At 38.3% G+C, this 19,005-nt stretch overlaps 1 protein-coding gene across 1 annotated transcript in view; it reads left to right on the forward strand.

Annotated features, from left to right (window-relative positions):
- The window catches only part of SUCLA2 (succinate-CoA ligase ADP-forming subunit beta), a 41,843-nt gene extending 28,264 nt beyond the window's left edge, over positions 1 to 13,579 (forward strand). Inside the window, exons 7-11 of the mRNA XM_048850295.2 lie at positions 3,343 to 3,504; positions 3,593 to 3,735; positions 10,304 to 10,424; positions 10,873 to 10,961; positions 12,755 to 13,579. Of these exons, the coding sequence (XP_048706252.1) occupies positions 3,343 to 3,504; positions 3,593 to 3,735; positions 10,304 to 10,424; positions 10,873 to 10,961; positions 12,755 to 12,829 (590 nt within the window). The 3' untranslated portion in view covers positions 12,830 to 13,579. The remainder of the gene's footprint in view (positions 1 to 3,342; positions 3,505 to 3,592; positions 3,736 to 10,303; positions 10,425 to 10,872; positions 10,962 to 12,754) is intronic.
- Positions 13,580 to 19,005: the final 5,426 nt, after the last annotated feature.

A 19,005-nucleotide genomic window follows, 5' to 3' on the forward strand; every position in this document is an offset into this window, starting at 1 on the left:
ACGGATTCCCCACTTGCCGCCTGTGCACTGTCGTCGTCCTCCTCCAAAAATTCATCCTCCTCGCTCCGTGCTACTCCCCCCCCTTGCAGGTGTCCACGGACAGTGGTGGGGTAGTGGTGGCGTCACCCCCCATAATAGCATGCAGCTCGTGGTAGAAGTGGCATGTATGGGGCTGTGACCCAGAGCGCTCGTTCACCTCCCTGGCTTTTTGGTACGCTCGCCTGAGCTCCTTGACTTTTGTATGACACTGCTCTATGTCCCTGGAGTAGCCTCTTTCCGTCATGGCCCTGGAGACTTTAGCATACGTATTTGCATTTCTTTTTTTGGAACATCGGTCTGCCATAACAGATTCGTCTCCCCAACATGTGATGAGATCCAGTACCTCCCGTTTGGACCATGTTGGAGCTTTCCTGAGAATCCAGGACTGCGTGGTCGCCTGTGCTGGTAGACTGTGCTGATGGTCGTCTGTGCTGGTGGTGACCAAATAGGAAATTCAAAAGTTCCAGAGGCTTTTTCCTGCCTTCCTGGCTAGTGCATCGGAGTTTAGAGTGTTGTCCAGAGCGGTCACAAGGGAGCATTCTGGGATAGCTCCCAGAGGCTAATAACGTTTAATTGCGTCCACAGTACCTGTAACCCAGAACTGCGATCTCTATTTTAGCGCTGCTTCACTTGCCGAAGTGGAGTACAGCAATCGGATTTAAGAGCCCTTTAAATTGAAAAAACTGGTTTGGTCGTGTGGACGGAATCAGATTTATTTTGAAGTAACTCGGCTAATTCCGAAATAACAGCATACTGTAGACCAGGCCTAAGTCTCAGCTTGAGCCCTGCTGTTCAGATTTGCACATCTAGTTTTGTGCAGGCAGTTCAGTGCACTTTTTATACAAGAGTGTTAGAATAAAGACTATATTGTATGTCACTTTTTTTAGTGAAACTGTACTTGATATTCTGAACTTAGACCTAGCTTAGTTGGGTCTCTTTTGTGTTAGTTTCCTTAGTATGTGGTTAAGGATCAGATTATGTCACAGAGGTCAAAGAAGCAACGGATTCTGTGACTTTCAGAGACCTCCGTGACATTTTCTGCTTCCCCCCCTGCTGTGGGAGGGAGAGTAAAGGGTGCCTGGAGGTCCCAGCTGCTGCAGGAGGGAAGAAAGGGGACCGGGAGCTCCCAGCTGCTTTGCGAGGTGGGGGGGCCCTAGGAAAGGAGGGCGGAGCTTCCAGCTGGACTCCTCACCCCCTCCTCCCCCACGGACTGGAGTTTGGGATCTCTTCTCTCCCCCACAGGGCCTGGGCTTTAGTTGTCCCCCCTCAGCCAGCCCCCCACCCAATAATTCTGTGGGCTTCCATGAATTTTTGTTTCTTGCCCTCAAGCTGTCTGTGACTTTTACTAAAAATAACTGACAATCTTAACCTTTTACATAGTATTTCATCGATGCAAGGAGTCTGCTTAGGCTTTTAGTATCACCCTCCCCAATGTCCCTCCACTATCTGTGGGAGAAACTTTTTTGGTATTCTTCTGGGACTTTTTCTGCATTTCTTTTGACTTTGTTATATGCTCTTCTTATGAAACACATAGATTTAATTTAAAAGCAGAAGCCTAAGTGGGTGGCTTTTTTAAAGATATACAAAGAGCATGGTGGAAGGATTATTTTGGTGCACAGTTTCTTATTTAGGTGAATTTGTATTAACTGTTCTAGACACGTTACTACTAGAAATGCAACAAATATTGTAAAAATCACTCTTCAATAGCTTGCTGAGGAGTTTGCTGAACCATTAATGTTGATTTGCAGTAAGACTTGGGAAATTCTAGAAGACTGGAAGAAAACTAGTATTCTGCCAATATTTAAAAGGGTAAACAGGATGACCTGGGTAGTTAGACTGACAAGCCTATAACATTGATCCTGGCAAGATAATTGAGCAACTGATAGAGGACTTGATTGATCAAGAATCGAAGGAAAGTAATTGGTTGATTAGCAATCAATATAGGTTTATGAAAAATAGATCCTGTCAAATTAACTTAACGATTTTTTGGATGAGATTTTAAGTTTGCTAAAGGTAATAGTATTGATGTAATATACTTAACTCTTCTGTAAGGCATTTGACTTGATACCACAAGACATTTTGGCTGAAAAACTAGAATGTTACAAAATTAATGTCACATCTAATAGTTTAAAAACTAACTAACTGATCGGTCTCAAAATACAATTGTATATGGGGAGTCATCATCAAGCAAGTGTGTTTCTAGTAAGGTCCTGCAGAGATTGATTCTTGGCCTGATGCTTTTTAACACTTTGATCAGTGATCTGGACGAAAACATAAAACCATCACTGATAAAGTTCGCAGATGACACACAAATTGGAGTGATAAATAAAGAAGAGGACAGGTCACTGCTAGTGATCTGGATCACTTGGTAAATTGGGCAAAAGCAAACAGCATGCATTTTAATATGGATAAATGTATACATCTAGGAGAAAAGAGTATAAGCCACTCTTACAAGATGGGGGACTCTGTGCTGCGAAGCATAGCCTCTGGAAAAGATTTGGGGCTCGTGATGAGTATTGAATGGAACATGCGCTTCCAGTGCGATGCTGTGGCCTAATGGGCTACTGTGATCCTTGGTTGCATAAATAAGGGAATATCGGAGGAGCAGAGAGAAATTTTACCTCTGTATTTGGCACTGGTGCGACCATTCCTGGAATACTGTGTCCAGTTCCGGTGCCTACAGTTCAAGAAGGATGTTGATAAATTGGAGAGGGTTCAGAGATGCACCATGAGAACGATTAAAGCATTAGAAAATATGCCTTAATAGTGAGTAGACTGAAGGCACTCAGTCAGTTTAGCTTAACAAAGAGAAGGTTAAGGAGTGACTTGATTAGTCTATAAATAACTAAGTGGGGAACAGAAATTTGATGATAAACTGCTCTGTAGTCTAGCAGACAAAGGTGTAATAAGATCCAATGGCTGGAAGTTGAAAATAGACAAATTCAGACTGGAAATGAAGCACATATTATTAATGGTAAGGCATGATTGGATCAATTTACCAAGGGTCATGTTGGATTCTCTACTACTGGCAATTTTAAAATCCAGATAGGATATTTTCTATAATATGTGCTCTAGAAATTATTTTAGGGAAGTTTTGTGGCCTGTATTATACAGAAGGCCAGACTAGATGATCACAATGTTCCTTTCTGGCCTTGGAATTTATGGAATGAAGGCTTCATGAGTTAGCATGTAAGCCCAAAACGAATTATTTGGTGCTCTGATATACAATAGAATAAGTATTTCAGAGTATTTGACTTTTTCAAAGATAAAGGCATTAAACAATTTTTTTGTTTGTTTCCCAAGTGATGTGTATGGACGCAAAGATAAACTTTGACAGCAATGCATACTATCGTCAGCAGAAAATCTTTGATATGCAGGACTGGACACAGGAGGATGAGAGAGACAAGGATGCAGCTAAAGCAGACCTCAACTACATAGGACTAGATGGAAACATAGGCTGTCTAGGTACGTATGTTCTACATAATAGATGTTTAGATGCCTTTGATGTACTTACTGCTAATGGAGTTCTTAAATGTAACTATTTTTCTTACAGTGAATGGTGCTGGTTTAGCTATGGCCACAATGGATATAATTAAACTTCACGGAGGCACTCCAGCAAATTTCCTTGATGTTGGAGGTGGTGCTACAGTACATCAAGTAACTGAAGCCTTTAAACTTATTACTTCAGATAAAAAGGTAAAACAAGGATTAGTATTTCAAAGTTCTGCACTGTTGAATAATTACTTTAAAACATCATATGACAATGCATAGTATGTATTGTATATTTTCACTAGTAGACGTGGTTTTTAAAGGTGAGCTACAAAGAGGGGAGAACTGTGCTGTCTTTGCTACTTTATGATGTGCCTGAAAAACATGTTAAAGTTTTTTCTACATGTTTCTTACTTGTCAGGATATCAGTCTTCAGTCCTTCAGGAAAGGAGAACTGAAGTAGGAAGTCTCTCAGCCCTCAGTTGAAGGGACAAGCATGAGAAAAGGCTCTGTGGGAGATTCAAATACTCAAAATGTCTGTCAATTGCACAGTTGTGATGTAATTCCCAGTAGTTCTCTACTTTTTCCTAAGCAGTTAACTGGCAAAATTAGTAGAGGATACCTAGCACTTGTAATGTATCTGAGAGGAGGGGAGGAACCAGAAGAAGCAAACTCTGTTCTGAAGAAAATATTCAATTTTTTTATATTTATTACAAGGAGGAGGCTACCAAACACCCTTCTTTGCAGGTCACTTTTTTAGTTGGAATTAAAAATACTCCTTTTAAAAATAAAACTAGAATTTTCTAATAGAATTAGTATGAAAAAAGGGAATAAATAAAGTAACACTTTCCTGTGTAATTTGAAGTTAGGTTAAAGATAGTAGCAAATTAAATGGAAACAGTTATTCTCGAGGAACTGACCAAAGTAATTTAGATGCAATATAAACATAGAGAAGATGCACTTTTACATGTATTCAGAATAAATAGTAAACAACTTACTTTTTAATTATCTTTGCACCTTCAGTTCTGGTGTACTTTTTTTAAGCACTAATACACTTAGCAGACTCAAATGAACAACACAGTAAGTTGATCCACAGTTTTAAAAATCACGTCTGTAGTACTGTAAGCAAGTACAGAGGTGCCATTTTTACCCTTTTAAAAATCCTTGAAGCTGTTTAACTGTCCTTGCTGAATAAACTAAGTGATTTCAAACCAGGCTATCTTATTTTACACTAGATAATTTTGGTATTGCTAAAGAAATTCTGCTTTATTTGTACTTAGATCAGTGGCCAGCTAGGCTAATAAGAGGTTTCCTAGAATATCCGAAGCATGTGCTTTCCTTGTTTGAAAACGAATTTGAAACTGAAATGTTGGTATCAGGGGTTAGACTCTTGTCCATCCCTGACTTAGGTACCAAACCTGCAACTAGATTCGTGCGGGTGCACGTGTATGTGCATGCAGATCCAGTTACAGGATTCCAGACTTGGATTGTAACGGGTATTGTCTGACTTGTACATAAACTTTAAGATTCTAAGGTGCTATTTGGTAACTTAGTAACATTGTAAGATAAAATTATTTTGATAACTTGCCTGGAAGGATATGAATGTCCCAGTACTATTTTGAAGAGCTCCAGGATCTATGTACCTGTGTTGGAATAATATATACATTTTATTTGAACATTTCATTAAAAATTAACTGAGTATAATTTTGGGCAACAGGAGGAAGAACTCTAGGGCTGCCCTAATGACATACATTTGCTGATGGATAGGAGTAATACCACGAAGGAAAGCTGAGTTTATGTGGCACTCTGCACTAACAACGCTTCACTTTAAGTTTGAGGCCTTCACCCACCCGCTTCTGCTCACATTTTCTCCCCAATCATCCAGCGAAGATTTTAAAAAGGTCACACTTTTTTTTTCCTCCTCCCATCCCTCTCCTCCCAAACTTCTTTCCCTGAACCCCCAATCCTGTTTTTTCCTCCTGAATTAAATCATTCCCTTAGTGTACTCAATTTCAAAGCACATCACAAAGCAATATTGCCCATGAGTACTCATCAGTATCTTTTTGGAGTATTTCATCTCTTCCTGCAGAATGGAGAAGAGCTTGAAGTGAGTCACTAGTGCAATTCTGGTTTTGCCTATGAAGTACCCCTTTGACTTTGTATTTATCAGTCACGCTGACAAATAGAACTTGGTATCCATGGTATCACTGCTTGCTTGTATTCCACCTCCATTGATGGTTAAGTCTGCAGCAAAAAGGGCAGGCTGGCAGATACAATGGATGTAAGTTGTGGTTCTATAGAACAGTGGGGTACTTAGCAGGTGAAGGGAGAGATTAGTACAGTTACGGACAATACCATATTTAACCCATTATCTTTTGTGGAATGCTGAGTGAAGAAGAAATCAGATAGGTAGTGACAGTTGTGCAGCTGGAGGGTTGTGAGTGATGAGAAGTGAGTGATTCCAGAGGGATGGAGGTTCATGGGAGCTGGGAAAAAGGTAGGAGATGTGTCCTTGGGCAATAGAGGAGATGGATAGGAAGTAGAGGGGCAGAGGCTGATGGTAGGAAACAGAGAGACGACTAATACAGTGCTATGTGCTGCTTGAGTTGGCTGTGAGTTAGTAGGGGAGGAGATGCTGAGCTAGCTGTGGAGAGATGAGAGCTTAGTGAACACCACTGCCCAGTGTAAAGCAGCATTTAAAATCTGAAAATGATTGAATGCATTGAGAAAAAGTACAGAAAACGTGACCTGATGAATCATGTACACAGATGAGCATGCTTGCTGTGTCATTTGCCTGGGATCCAGCATCTGTGAAAGGATTGTTGCATTTGTCTCATTTAAGCATTTGGGGAATGCCTTCAGTCTTTTCTGTAGGTAGAAAACTTCCTTAAGATCAGCACAAGGCTAGCCCAAAATGCTGTGAAGAAGAGCTTCTGGAAGTAGCCTGAGTTGCCTTCAGCTACTGAATAGAAAGACACTGCTTCCCTCTGGGCCCAGTGTTGAGACATTGTCATTCTATAAAGCCTTGGGCTTCACTGCAGGCAGTGTGCCTGATATCAGTGGTACTGAGCTCCAGCTCACTGGATGACATTTTACCTCTCCAGAAGAAGGATCAGCAGGAAGTACAGAGAGCCATTTGCTTGCCTGGCATTCTGCTGTTCTGAAGCCTGAACTCCACGTTGCTCCACCTCAAAGCCTCTAGTGTCCTCTCCCTATAGATTCAAGACTGGGAGACTGAACTGATGTCGTGTTTGAGGACATATGCAGATTGATCCTTTTAATCTTGAAGACCATAGTATTTCCTTTGATTCTTGCTGCAGACCTTGCTTTGAGAAATGTCAGAGCTCTTATTGCAATCAAAGCACTCCTTGTGCATCATGCTCTCATGTGTACTGACTTGACTCATTTGGTTCTTGAGGTATTGGCATTCACACTGATTTCCCTGCTACCTTATGCACTGAAGGTCTTACCACAGCAATTGTTGAAATCTTCTGAAGCACTGTTGATGCTCTGGTCTTTCCCATCGCTTAGTATTGGTTGCCTGCGGTGAGAGCAGGACAGTGATCCAGTTAATCCCTTCACTGTCCATCCTTATCAAATTTCTGCAGATGGGCCTTGTACCGTAGCCTGAAGGCCATTGAATTCTGGCTCTATTGGACTAGTTGAGGGTGCCTATCAACTTGTCACCAGTTCGTGTGTTTATATCTAGGCCCAGCTGGCATGAGCATCTCAGCTGAGCTCAGCTGCTTTGGCAAACACTTCAGTCTATTCCAATAAAATAACCTGACTTCTAAAACATATTTAAATTAGTAGGTTTTATTGTAAGTTTAAGCCTTGAGACAGATGGTTGGAAACTTAAGTTTTAAGTAAATCTTTATTAAAAATCTGATTTTAAAAATCTTTTTTTATTCACACTGAAATTTTGTGGAGACTGAGTCAGATATAGAACCCAGGAGTCCTGAATCTCGGCCCGCATGCTCTAACCAAATAACCATGCTTCCTATCTGCTTGCTTTCCAGCCAGACTTCCTACACCCTACTGTAGAACCTCAACCTTCTGATTTTTCACCACCCCCCTCCTTAATCCTTTTTTTATTCCACAGTGTACCAACACAAAGTCATGGCCTACCTGGTAGCTACAGAAATGATCAAATCACTCCCTCAAACATGTTATAGCTGTGTTGTTCCCAGGATATTAGAGAGACAAGGTGGGTCAGGTAATATCTGTTTTTGGACAAACTTCTGTTGGAGAGAGAAGCTTTCAAGCCACAGAGGGCTCTTCTTCAAGATCTCGTCAGAAGAGCTCTGTGTGGCTCAAAAGCTTCTCTTGGTCTCTCTCCCTAACAGAAGTTGGTCCAATAACAGACGTTACCTCACCCCCCTTGTCTTCCTCGGAGACATGCAGTCAAGTTCTGAAAATACTTTTTAACCTCACAGTCCTTTAGCCTTGGGCTCTTTGCCATCTAGGCTTGTTTGAGGGGAGAAGATCATAACTTTTTCCTTTTGACTAAAATAATTTAAAACGGTTTCCATAAACTTGACTTTGTTTAAAGGGAGGTAAAATGCTAAAGAACTACTTTTTAAAATGTAGTTCTTCTCTTTGTTCTAAAGTCCGTTTGTTTGCCTGTTTGGTTGCTTTCCCTGCCACCTGTATATTGTGTTAAAGCATACTTTCCAGTGCTGAAGACTTCAGTATGGTAGCTGCTGTATCCCTTATCTAGGAAAGTAAAAGAATGAACATTGCAATATGCTGAAGTATTTGAAAATGACTATTGCTTATGTTAGAGAACTTATTTTAACCCTCTCTTTCTACTGAGTGGGCATTTTGTCCTGGTATATTGGTCATTTGCAGTAGCTTCATACAGACTGTATAATAGAGCTCAAGAAGAATGTGTCATTTTCCTGTGCCCTACCCCTTTTACTCATAATTTAACTTCTAACATTAAATGTAGTCTGCAAAGACATGATGGTAAAGCTAATGACCTTCAGTCTAAAAAAGCATGCTCATTCTCTCTTCTAATGTAGGTCCTTCAACAGAGTTCATCTTACAGGTGACACACCGAAGTATTAGTTTGGGGAATACTTCTAGCAGGATTGTCTTAAACTGGAAGGCCAAACTGTTGGCAAATGGAACAGTTATGACATAAATTTTAGTAGCTGAGGTTTAATCTCTTTGAATAAAAGTATGTGCTTTCCCCAGAAAATGGGTTGAGCAAGACTATCAGGAAAAGTTATGGTGCAGTCATTTTTACATTCTTGTTAGAGATCAAAATGTTTCTTTTCAGTTGGCATCTTATTTCAGTTAACTTCTTACAAATCAGGATGCTTTTTCTTTATAAAGGGAATGGTTATTCGTGCCTGCTAGTCTTGGTGTCTTAAATGGCAAATATAAAACCTTTCCAAAACCAAAAATAAATCCCGGAACATTTTTGAAGCTTAAGTGGCAAACATCATTCTGGGATGTATTAGCAGGAGTGTTGTAAGCAAGACACAAAGTAATTCTTCCACTCTACTCCATGCTGATTAGGCCTCAGCTGGAGTATTGTGTCCAGTTCTGGGTGGTACATTTAAGGAAAGATGTGGACAAATTGGAGAAAGTCCAGAGGACAGAAACAAAAATGATTAAAGGTCAGGAAAACCATGACTTATGAGGGAAGATTGGAAAAATTGGGTTTATTTAGTCTGGAAAAGAGAAGACTTAGCCCTGGTCTACACTAGGCGGGGGAGTCAATGTAAGGTATGCAATTTCAGCTATGGGAATAGTGTAGCTGAAGTCGACGTACCTCGACTGACTTACCACGGCGTCTTCACGGTGGTGAGTTGACTGCCGCCGCTCCCCTGTCAACTCCGCTTGCTCCTCTCACGGTGCTGGAGTTCCGGAGTCGATGGGAGATCACTCGCGATCGATCGCTACCTGCCGATTTGGCAGATAGTGTAGACCTACCCTGACAGGGGATATCATAACAGTTTTCAAGTACATAAAAGGTTACGAGGAGGAGGGAGAAAAATTGCTCTCCTTAACCTCTGAGGATAGGACAAGAAGTAATGGGTTTAAATTGCAGCAAGGGCAGTTTAGGTTGGACTTTAGGATAATCTGCCTGTTTGGGTGGTTAAGCATTGGAATAAATTGCCCAGGGAGATTGTAGAATCTCCATCAATGGAGATTTTTAAGAACAGGTTAGACAGACACCTGTCAGGGATGATCTAGATAATACTTAGTCCTGCAATGAGTGCAGGGGACTGGAGTATATGACCTCTCAAGGTCCTTTCCAGTCCTAGGATTCTATACCCTGCAATAATTGTCTTGCTGTACAGTAGAACCGTGTTTATCCGACTCACCGTATAAACTTAACAGTGCGCACTGGTCAAGAAGTGGGCAATCTCTTATGTTGGCCACTAGATGGCGCTGCAGCCTCACACTGTCCCATACTCCAGATTAGCTGAATTTTTTATTATCTGTTCTGGACCCAGTCCCAATGAAATCCGATAAAAAGGATTCTGATGTACTTTATTTTAGAGATTAGTAACTTGTCTGCTGAATTCATATAGAATATGAATGAAGGCTTTCTTAAACTATCTGGTTAGCATTGAATTTCTAGAGCTTGAATTTTTAGAACTGATTTGTTGCCCATCTGAGTTGGATGAATCCCTTTATCTGATGTGATGGTCTATTTTGCTGCATGTTAAAATTCTTCATAATAATCTAATAGGATGGTGGACTTGATGTGTGTTCTATCATTAAATGTATAACCCTACATGCTGCTTTCTGTATGTAGGTACTGGCTATTCTGGTGAATATTTTTGGAGGCATTATGAGGTGTGATGTTATTGCACAAGGAATCATTATGGCAGTAAAGGATTTGGACCTAAAAATACCTATTGTTGTACGGTTACAAGGTGAGCACTCTTCACTACTGTGTAAATCTAAGTATTTGGATTTATGTATACTTATGTATACTAATAATAGCGATCACCGTGTTTAGCAGTTCACTTAATGTATAGCAAAATTGCTTGTAAACAAGAATATTTTGTAAAGAGAAATATATATTAACATCTAAAATCCAGTGTTTTTCTTGATCACACTATTCAATATTTACTTCTTACCATATTGGTTTTTTTGGTAACTGTTTAGTTGATATTTTAGAACAGCAAATCTAACTTGCTGCTACTATAAAAGCCTTCTAGTGTATACTGTACTTATCTCAATTTTGAGATGTCTTGGTAGATCTGTCGTGGAAAACTTGATCATCACCAGCTCTCACTGTCTCTGATCGAAGCTGGTGGTTAGTAGGTCATTATTTCATTCAGTACTGAATTCTGTTTAACACTACTTCTCTTTCTTCAGGTACACGAGTTGATGATGCCAAAGCTTTAATAACAGCTAGTGGCCTCAAAATCCTTGCCTGTGATGACTTGGATGAAGCTGCTAAAATGGTGAGCAAGAAAGAACTTTTTGCATAACTCTTCATAACAGATGCTATGCTTTAACATGAAGTCTTAGTAAAGTTGTATCTTCCCCCAGTCAACTTAAAACCGTAGTCTAGGATAAAATATTTGAAGCCTTGAAGATGACTGACACTATATATCCAAAGTATTTCACAAAGCTGTAAGTAACTGGTAGGGTGGTGACTTTGTAGGCAGAATCTATTTTACCCCAAACTAGGAACCGGCTCTATATTGCTAGAGAGAAATATTGACTAGATTATTACTTTATTATTATTTTTTTTAATAAAAGAGCCAAGAGATCTTTAACTTTGTAGATGGGCAAAAGGGACCTCAAGTTAAAATCTCATCTGAAAGGCTGCACTTCTAATGGTGCACCCCTCGTTGGTAGTATACTTTTAGGTCAACACTTGTAGTAGTTCAAGGCCAAGATAAGTATTTGAACTCCCTAATAAGCAAGGGTGCTATCAGTGTATAATCTGAGTCATTTGTAGTGTTTGCTCCTGGGGTTGAACTCTCCAGAACAAGCTGCGTTCAGTGAAAGAACCTGCTCACCCTGATCCGCAAAACTCTGAGTTTAAGGGCACAGTGAAAATCTTATTAAGCTGATTGAGCCCTTGGTTGATCATTAGAATGCTTTTGCAGCAGAGAATTTGGGTTTTAGACCTATATTGCATTTGTATAAGGTGCCCACCATCTAAAATTACTGGTACCGTTTTATAAATGAAGAGATAAGTCTGTCAACGTTAACATGACCCAAATTAATTTTTGTTCATTTAAAATTATATTCTATATACCAAAATCACTTTAAAAAGTACTAGTAGTTTAAAAATAACATACATTTCTCCAGAGAATATTTACTCGTGTTTAAAAAAAAAAAAAAATACCCTGAGGCCCCAGTTTGATTGAGGCTTATTGTTCTGAGCACTGTATAAATGTATATAAAAAAATAAGGGTTTGGCTACACTTGAAAGTTAACATGGATTCAGGTAGGGTATTAATTTTAAAGTGCAATGTGTGAGCATTCTCTTGTTCTGGAATGGGAGTGGCTTGTTCCTGTTTAGTTTAACCCACTTTCAACGTGACTTAAACTAAACAGGAAGTGGCTTATTCCTGAATAAGAATGTCCACAAATACAACTTTCAGGTACAACTCTTCATAGACAAGTCCTAACTCCCTGTAGAGCTTTGTTTTAAGACATGATGCAGCAAGTAGGTGTAAAAACAAATGGAAGAGGGAAAATGAGGATGACAGTAATAGGATCACATGTTTATGTAGATTACTTATGCACAATTTTCTGGTTTTATAAAGTTATGAACAAACAACATCATTAACATCTGTTAGTAATCCATGCTGGCCACCTGGCATCTAAGCTAGACAAATGTGAACTAGAAATAAGGTGCATATTTAACAATGAGGGTGATTAACAATTGGAACAACTTAAGAGTTGTGGTGAATTCTCCATCACTGGAAACTTCTTAAATCCAGAATCTTAACTCTTTTTTTCTAAAAGAGATGCTCTAGTTCAACCAAAGGTATTGGACTTGAAGCAGAAATTAAATTCAGGTAAGTCCTGTAGCATGTGTCATGCATACTACATGATTACAGTGGTCTCTTCTGGCCTTTAAATCTATGAATCTGTTTTTTTCTTATGGCAAGCTCTTTCTGACATCACTTCGTAACATAGACTGTCTAGTCGAACTCCTAAAATTTAATAATGTCATTTGTTAAATTGTTAATATTTCTTTAATTATCTTTAACTTTATTTCCTTTTTCCCTCCCAGGTTGTGAAACTTTCAGAAATAGTGACCTTAGCAAAGCAAGCTCAGGTGGATGTTAAGTTTCAGTTGCCAATCTGATCTGAGATGTCATGGAAGTGTCTAATGTGTTATATTCTCTGAAATACTGTGTTCTGTGGGTTTTTTCCTCTTTTTTTTGTGTGGAGGTTTTAATTGCTTGACAGGCGCACAAACTTTAAAGCACCTGGTCTTTAATGTTAATATTAAAAATGGTCAGAGTTCATGTAAAAGTGTCTGTATTGCTGACATGTAGACTTTTAGTTGCAGTCCCAGCCCTCCAGCTTTTGGTGCAGAATGTCACTTGCAATATACTCATTCATTATTGTCAAAAACAAAGTTTTTTTTGTTGGAAAATAGATTCTTCTGAATAAAATCTGAAGTTACTTTAGTTATATATTCATATTAGCTTCAGTAAAGATAAATATGGTGACTAGACTTTCTAGCACTGATAATGTGGAGGAATGTATTGAAATGGTCTTTTTTTTATTGGAGACCTTTAATCTGCAGTATAATGAATGGATTTGAGCATACCAATCATAATGCATAAATAGTGCGTTTAAACAAACCCAGCAACTTTCTAGAAGTGCTTTGCCGATTTGACCTGTTAAATATCGGGACAAGGTAACAATCACTACAAAATATACTGTAGCACTTAAGTCTTCATGGTTTCTGGTGCTTATTAAAAAGCATCGTGTAGTTTTGTATATGAACAATAAAGCATATTTCCTAAAGTGTGGCAGACTTGTCATACAGAGAACTAGAATGTCAATTATAAGTTAATAAAATCTCTCCCAAGAGATCAGTATTACATTTTTCCTTTGTCCACTTTGATTAATAAGTCGCATAGTTAAGTGAGCCTATGAACGAATTGGTAGGATTTAAACCAACAGGTGAAGAGGTTTTGTAAGTAAATCTGTAAAACAGCATGTCTGTTCTGGCACTTCATGAATTGCATTGCAGCATATAAACTTATGGGAACTTGATATGTGATACAACGATGCTTTCATATTGTCTTGTGTACTGTATTATACCAAAAGTGAGGATACAGATCTTTCCAGTCTGGCTTCTCTGTAAGGAAAGGCACTACAACAGGAAGACACTGGAAAGCATCTGTGTTATGAGAAATGCAACACCAACCAACCAATGGGATATCTTCTTGTATGCCATTTTGCTTACCTTGCAGCATTTTTCAGTTTTAAGTGACAAAAAAAGCTAAAGGAATTCAGTCAAATCTAATAATTCTTTTGCCTCTGGTGCTAACACACATTAAATTGACATTTAAAAAAAATCTAATTTACTTTTAACCAGTTTGTTTGTTTGTTTTAACTTGTCATATCTGGTATAATGACAAGTTAAGTTAGTATCTAGGTACCTTCACTTGCTGGTTCTTTAGTACATTGACAGTGGTGTTGGGTTCACCATCTGTGTGGAAGCTTTTTATTACAATAGAGTCCAGAAGCCCCCATTGGGATTGTGTCCCCTTTGTGCTCGGTGATGCACAAATTCACTTGTGCTACTGTTAGATATGTCACTGCATTTTAAATACACTCCACTTTATGGTGCATATAAACACTTTAAAAAAAAGCCCTTAAAATGAATTACATTTGCGTGGTGTGGGTTGAATGTTACATCATTAACTTTGCTCCTGATACATATGTGTGCTTGGGGGTGGTGGTAGTGGATTTCTTAGTGGAGCTAAGAAACTGGTGGGGGAGGGTGAGAGGTCAGAAAGGGAAGGGAGTAAATGAGGTGTAGCAAAATTTACAGAAAATTGTATCTTTGGGGGCAGGGATGGGATTTGACATGTCAAATGAACACCTGAGGGTTAAAAACTGTGCAGTGAAATCCACTGGAAAAAGTGGTTAAAATAGGTTGTTTTTTAATAGGTTTGAATTAAAATGTGAAAGATTTGATTTTAATTGCTTGACAGCCAGAGTTTAAAAAAATTAATTGTGATTAATTGTGCTGTTACACAATAAGAGAATACCTTTTATTTAAATATTTTTGGATGCTTTCTACATTTTCAAATATATTGATTTAAATTCCAATACAGAATACAAAGTATACAATGCTCAGTTTATATTTATTTTTTATTACAAATATTTGCACTGTAAAAAACTATACTATTTTTCAATTCCCGCATTGCAAGTACTGTAGTGCAATCTCTTTATTATGAAAGTTGAACTTATAAATGTAGAATTATGTACAAAAATAACGGCATTCAAAAACAAAACAGTGTAAAACTGTAGAGCCTACAAGTCCACTCAGTCCTACTTCTTGTTCAGCCAATCACTCAGACAAACAAGTGTGTTCACATTTGCAGGAGATAATGATGCTCGCTTCTTGTTTACAATGTCACCTGAAAGTCAAAACAGGCATTCGCATGGCACTGTTATATCGGGCGTCGCAAGATATTTACGTGTGAAATGCTCTAAAGATTCATATGTCCCTTCATGTTTCAACCCCCATTCCAGAGGACGTGTCCATGCTGATGACTGATTCTGATCAATAATGATCCAGAGTAGTGTAGACCAATGCATGTTCATTTTCATTATCTGAGTCAGATGCCACCAGCAGATGGTTGATTTTCTTTTTTGGTGGTTCGGGTTCTATAGTTTCCGCATCAGAGTGTTGCTCTTTTAAGACTTCTGAAAGCATGCCCCACACCTCGTCCCTCTCAGATTTTGGAAGACATTTCAGATTCTTAAACCTTGGGTTGAGTGCTCTAGCTATCTTTAGAAATCTCACATTGGCGGCATCTTTGCATTTTGTCAAATCTGCAGTGAAAGTGTTCTTAAAATGAACAACGTGTGCTGGGTCATCATACAAGATGATGGGATATAACATTAAATATATGGCAGAATGCAGGTAAAACAGAGCAGGAGACATACAATTCTCCCCCAAAAGAGTTCAGTCACAAATTTAATGAATACATTATTTTTTTTAACGAGTGTCATCAGCATGGAAGCATGTCCTCTGAATGGTGGCCAAATCATGAAGGGGCATACAAATGTTGAGCATATGTCACACGTAAATCCCTTGCAATGCTGGCTACAAAAGTGTCATGCAAACACCTGTTCTCATTTTCAGGTGACATTGTAAATAAGCGGGCAGTATTATATCCCGTAAATGTAAACAAACTTGTTTGTCTTAGTGATTGGCTGAAGAAAAAGCAGGACTGGGTGGACTTGTAGGATCTGAAGTTTTACATTGTTTTGTTTGAGTGCAGTTATGTAACAAAAAAAAATCTATATTTGTAAGTTGCACTTTTATGGTAGTGAATGCATTACAGTACTTGCCTGAGGTGAACTGAAAAATACTATTTCTTATTTTTACAGTGCAAATATTTGTAATAAAAAGTGAGCACTGTATATTTTGTATTCTGTTGTAATTGAAATCAATATATTCGAAAATGTAGAGAAACATCCAAAAAATTTCAATTTGTATTCTATTGTTTAACAGTGCAATTAAAGCTGCAATTAATCACAATTAATTTTGTTATCACAATTAATTTTATTGAGCTAATCGCTTGTGTTAACTGTGATTAACCAACAGCCCTACTCTAAACTTGAATTAGTGTGCTTATAATTTGAAAAGTGATTAAAAATGTGTTAGGGAGGTCTCAATAGACTTCTATATCGAATGTCTTCAATTTATAAGTGTTTCTGGTCAGCCTTGCACACTCAGGTTTAGTTTGTGTGCTTTTTCTCAAAATTGCAACAACAAAGGTTCTTCAGGGCAAATTAGATCCTTGGTAAAACCTGTGTAGCCCAACTGCCATCAAAGGATTTACACAGCTAACTGGTTTGACTTTATTACATTTCTGTTGATGCACAAGAAGTGACAGAATCCAGCTCACTATTAGCTAGTAGAGCTAACAGAACTAAAAACCAACAAAAATATGTGCCACTAAAATCAGATACAACTAAATACATGATAAAACTGTTCCACATGTTTAAGGTGTCACTTTTTTTGGTAAGTTTTTTAAAGTAAAACTGCACTTTAAAATGAAGAGGTGGAAGTGGAGGGCAGAAATACTTTGACGTGGTCAAATGTGATATGCTAAAATTGGGAAACCATGCAAATGCTTTGGAATACAACGGTCATGGATCTTAGTCTCAAGGTGGGTGAGATGTTTTTTTTTATTGGACCGACTTCTGTTGGTGAGAGAGACAAACTTTTGAGCTTACACAGAGCTCTTCAGCTTGAAAGCTTCTCTCTCTGACTAACAGAAGTTGGGCCGATAAAAGGTATGACCTCACCCATCTTGTCTCTTTAATATCCTGGGTCCAACATGGCTATAACACTGCATGAATCTGGCTACCAGATAACCAGAGCTTAATTTCAGTTATTCATGGCAATTATAAATATTTAAACATAGTTAAAATCTATGAGGGGAGTAATATGTCAGCACTTTGTCAAAAGATATTTATGTAACCATTAAAATATTAGCAAACCCAGGTGACTTATTACACATTTTTAGTTGGTAATCTTGATTCACAAGTAGATGGACTTCAGATGGAGTATAAAGGTCCTTTTACCATTAAAAGAATGTGGAAGTCTTGAATCAGGAATATCTGCATGAAAACTGCAGTGGAGACGTGGAAGTGACAAAGCTATAAGAGGAGAGCTGCATACAAATATTTGACCACACATTTGAAAAACAGAGGTGAGAGCCATGTCAGTGGTGGGTTTGTTTTTTTTTTAAATAGTGATATATACTGAGAATGTCAGACAATTCTTTTAAGTCACTTCAGTATTGTCAGGCTTGCAGCTTTATAATCATATGTTGTAATTTACTATTGTAAAAAATTGTGAACTTTAGATTTTTTTGGATGCATACTAATTGCTATTCAAATAGCACCAGCAGCATGCGATGGCATGTAAAGTACGTGGAAAACGTAGGAACGTGGTATTTGGTTCATTTAACAAGGTACTAGGACTTCATGGTATACTTCAGTTTGGTGTATTGAGTTGTGATCCTTTAGTTTATTTTGCAGAGAGTCTAAATTTTGCTGTAAGAGAAATATTTCCTCTCTACTCCATGCTAAACATGGAATTGGTAGTTTTATATGCAGTTTCCTAGGTTACATAGCCTATGTGAGTCTGTCTGGGAGGCTGGCAGAGGTCAATATTGCAGTAAAGAAGAGGGTAAGAAGGAGTTGTAACTTTAAATGTAAAGATGAATAAACCCTTGACTTCAAAAAACTTCAGATGGAGTTTGTGTAGTCCCATCTATAAATGTAGTACAGAGGAATATGAAACATATAAACTTGTTTACATATTAGAAGCTCCTTATGTGGAAGTAAAAGAAGCTTATACTAGAATGCATAGGTTGTCTTCTCATGAAATCTGCACAATGTGCTGAGTTTTGCAGCTGTCGAAATGCATCTTAAAGGCAAATGGCTTTTGTAAGAGCTATGTAAGCGTACGCTAGGAACTTAGAAAAAATATTAATCAAATGAAAACATCTCAGCTGTGTTACATCCCACAAAGCATCTACCACTGACTAAAGAACTCCTATTTAAGTATACTGCTAATTTATTATTGGCAAGTAGTACTACTGGAAAGCCAATGACTTAAAAGGGTGAATTTTGTGCACTGTAGATTTTAAGTAAAATCAGATGTTTTATGAAGACCACCCAAAATATCTGGCATCTACCATACCAATTGTGGCATTGTCTGAAATATGTTTTACCCTTCCATTCTGACTCTGGTGTATTTATGTTGATAGAAGCCTGCTGTTGACTTCCTACAAGCAGTACAAAAATGTCTTCATACAGGATACATTAATTTTTTTAATAGTACCAGCCAGACCAGTGTGCTTTTATATAAGAGGAATTCGTACAAAGAGCATTACTTAAATACAGATGAAGACAGATCATTAAATCTTTGGCGAAACTAGTTTTCATGTTATGGAAATCCCTGGAACTGCTCATGAAAAGGCGGCTGAAATGAGATGCTGAGGAAGCTGTGTAAAAAGCTGGAGCAGAAGCGTTTGCTAAATGTCAGATTATAAATAGGCTTATTACTTTTATGTGGGGAGATGCTATATAGACTTTCCCTTAAGCACTGTTTGGGGAGCAGGTGCTATGCTCCCTGGAGTTAGAGAGTGATTAAAAATTCCTGTTTCAGAAGTGTATTAGCAAGATGTTTGAGTGTAGTTTAGTAGATGAAAGATCAGTCTTGTATGTAGTGGGAGTTAAGTTCAAGGTACTGAGTGGAGAATTTTAAGT

This window comes from Caretta caretta, chromosome 1 (assembly GCF_965140235.1).
Source record: "Caretta caretta isolate rCarCar2 chromosome 1, rCarCar1.hap1, whole genome shotgun sequence".
In the NCBI taxonomy this organism is placed as follows: domain Eukaryota; kingdom Metazoa; phylum Chordata; order Testudines; family Cheloniidae; genus Caretta; species Caretta caretta.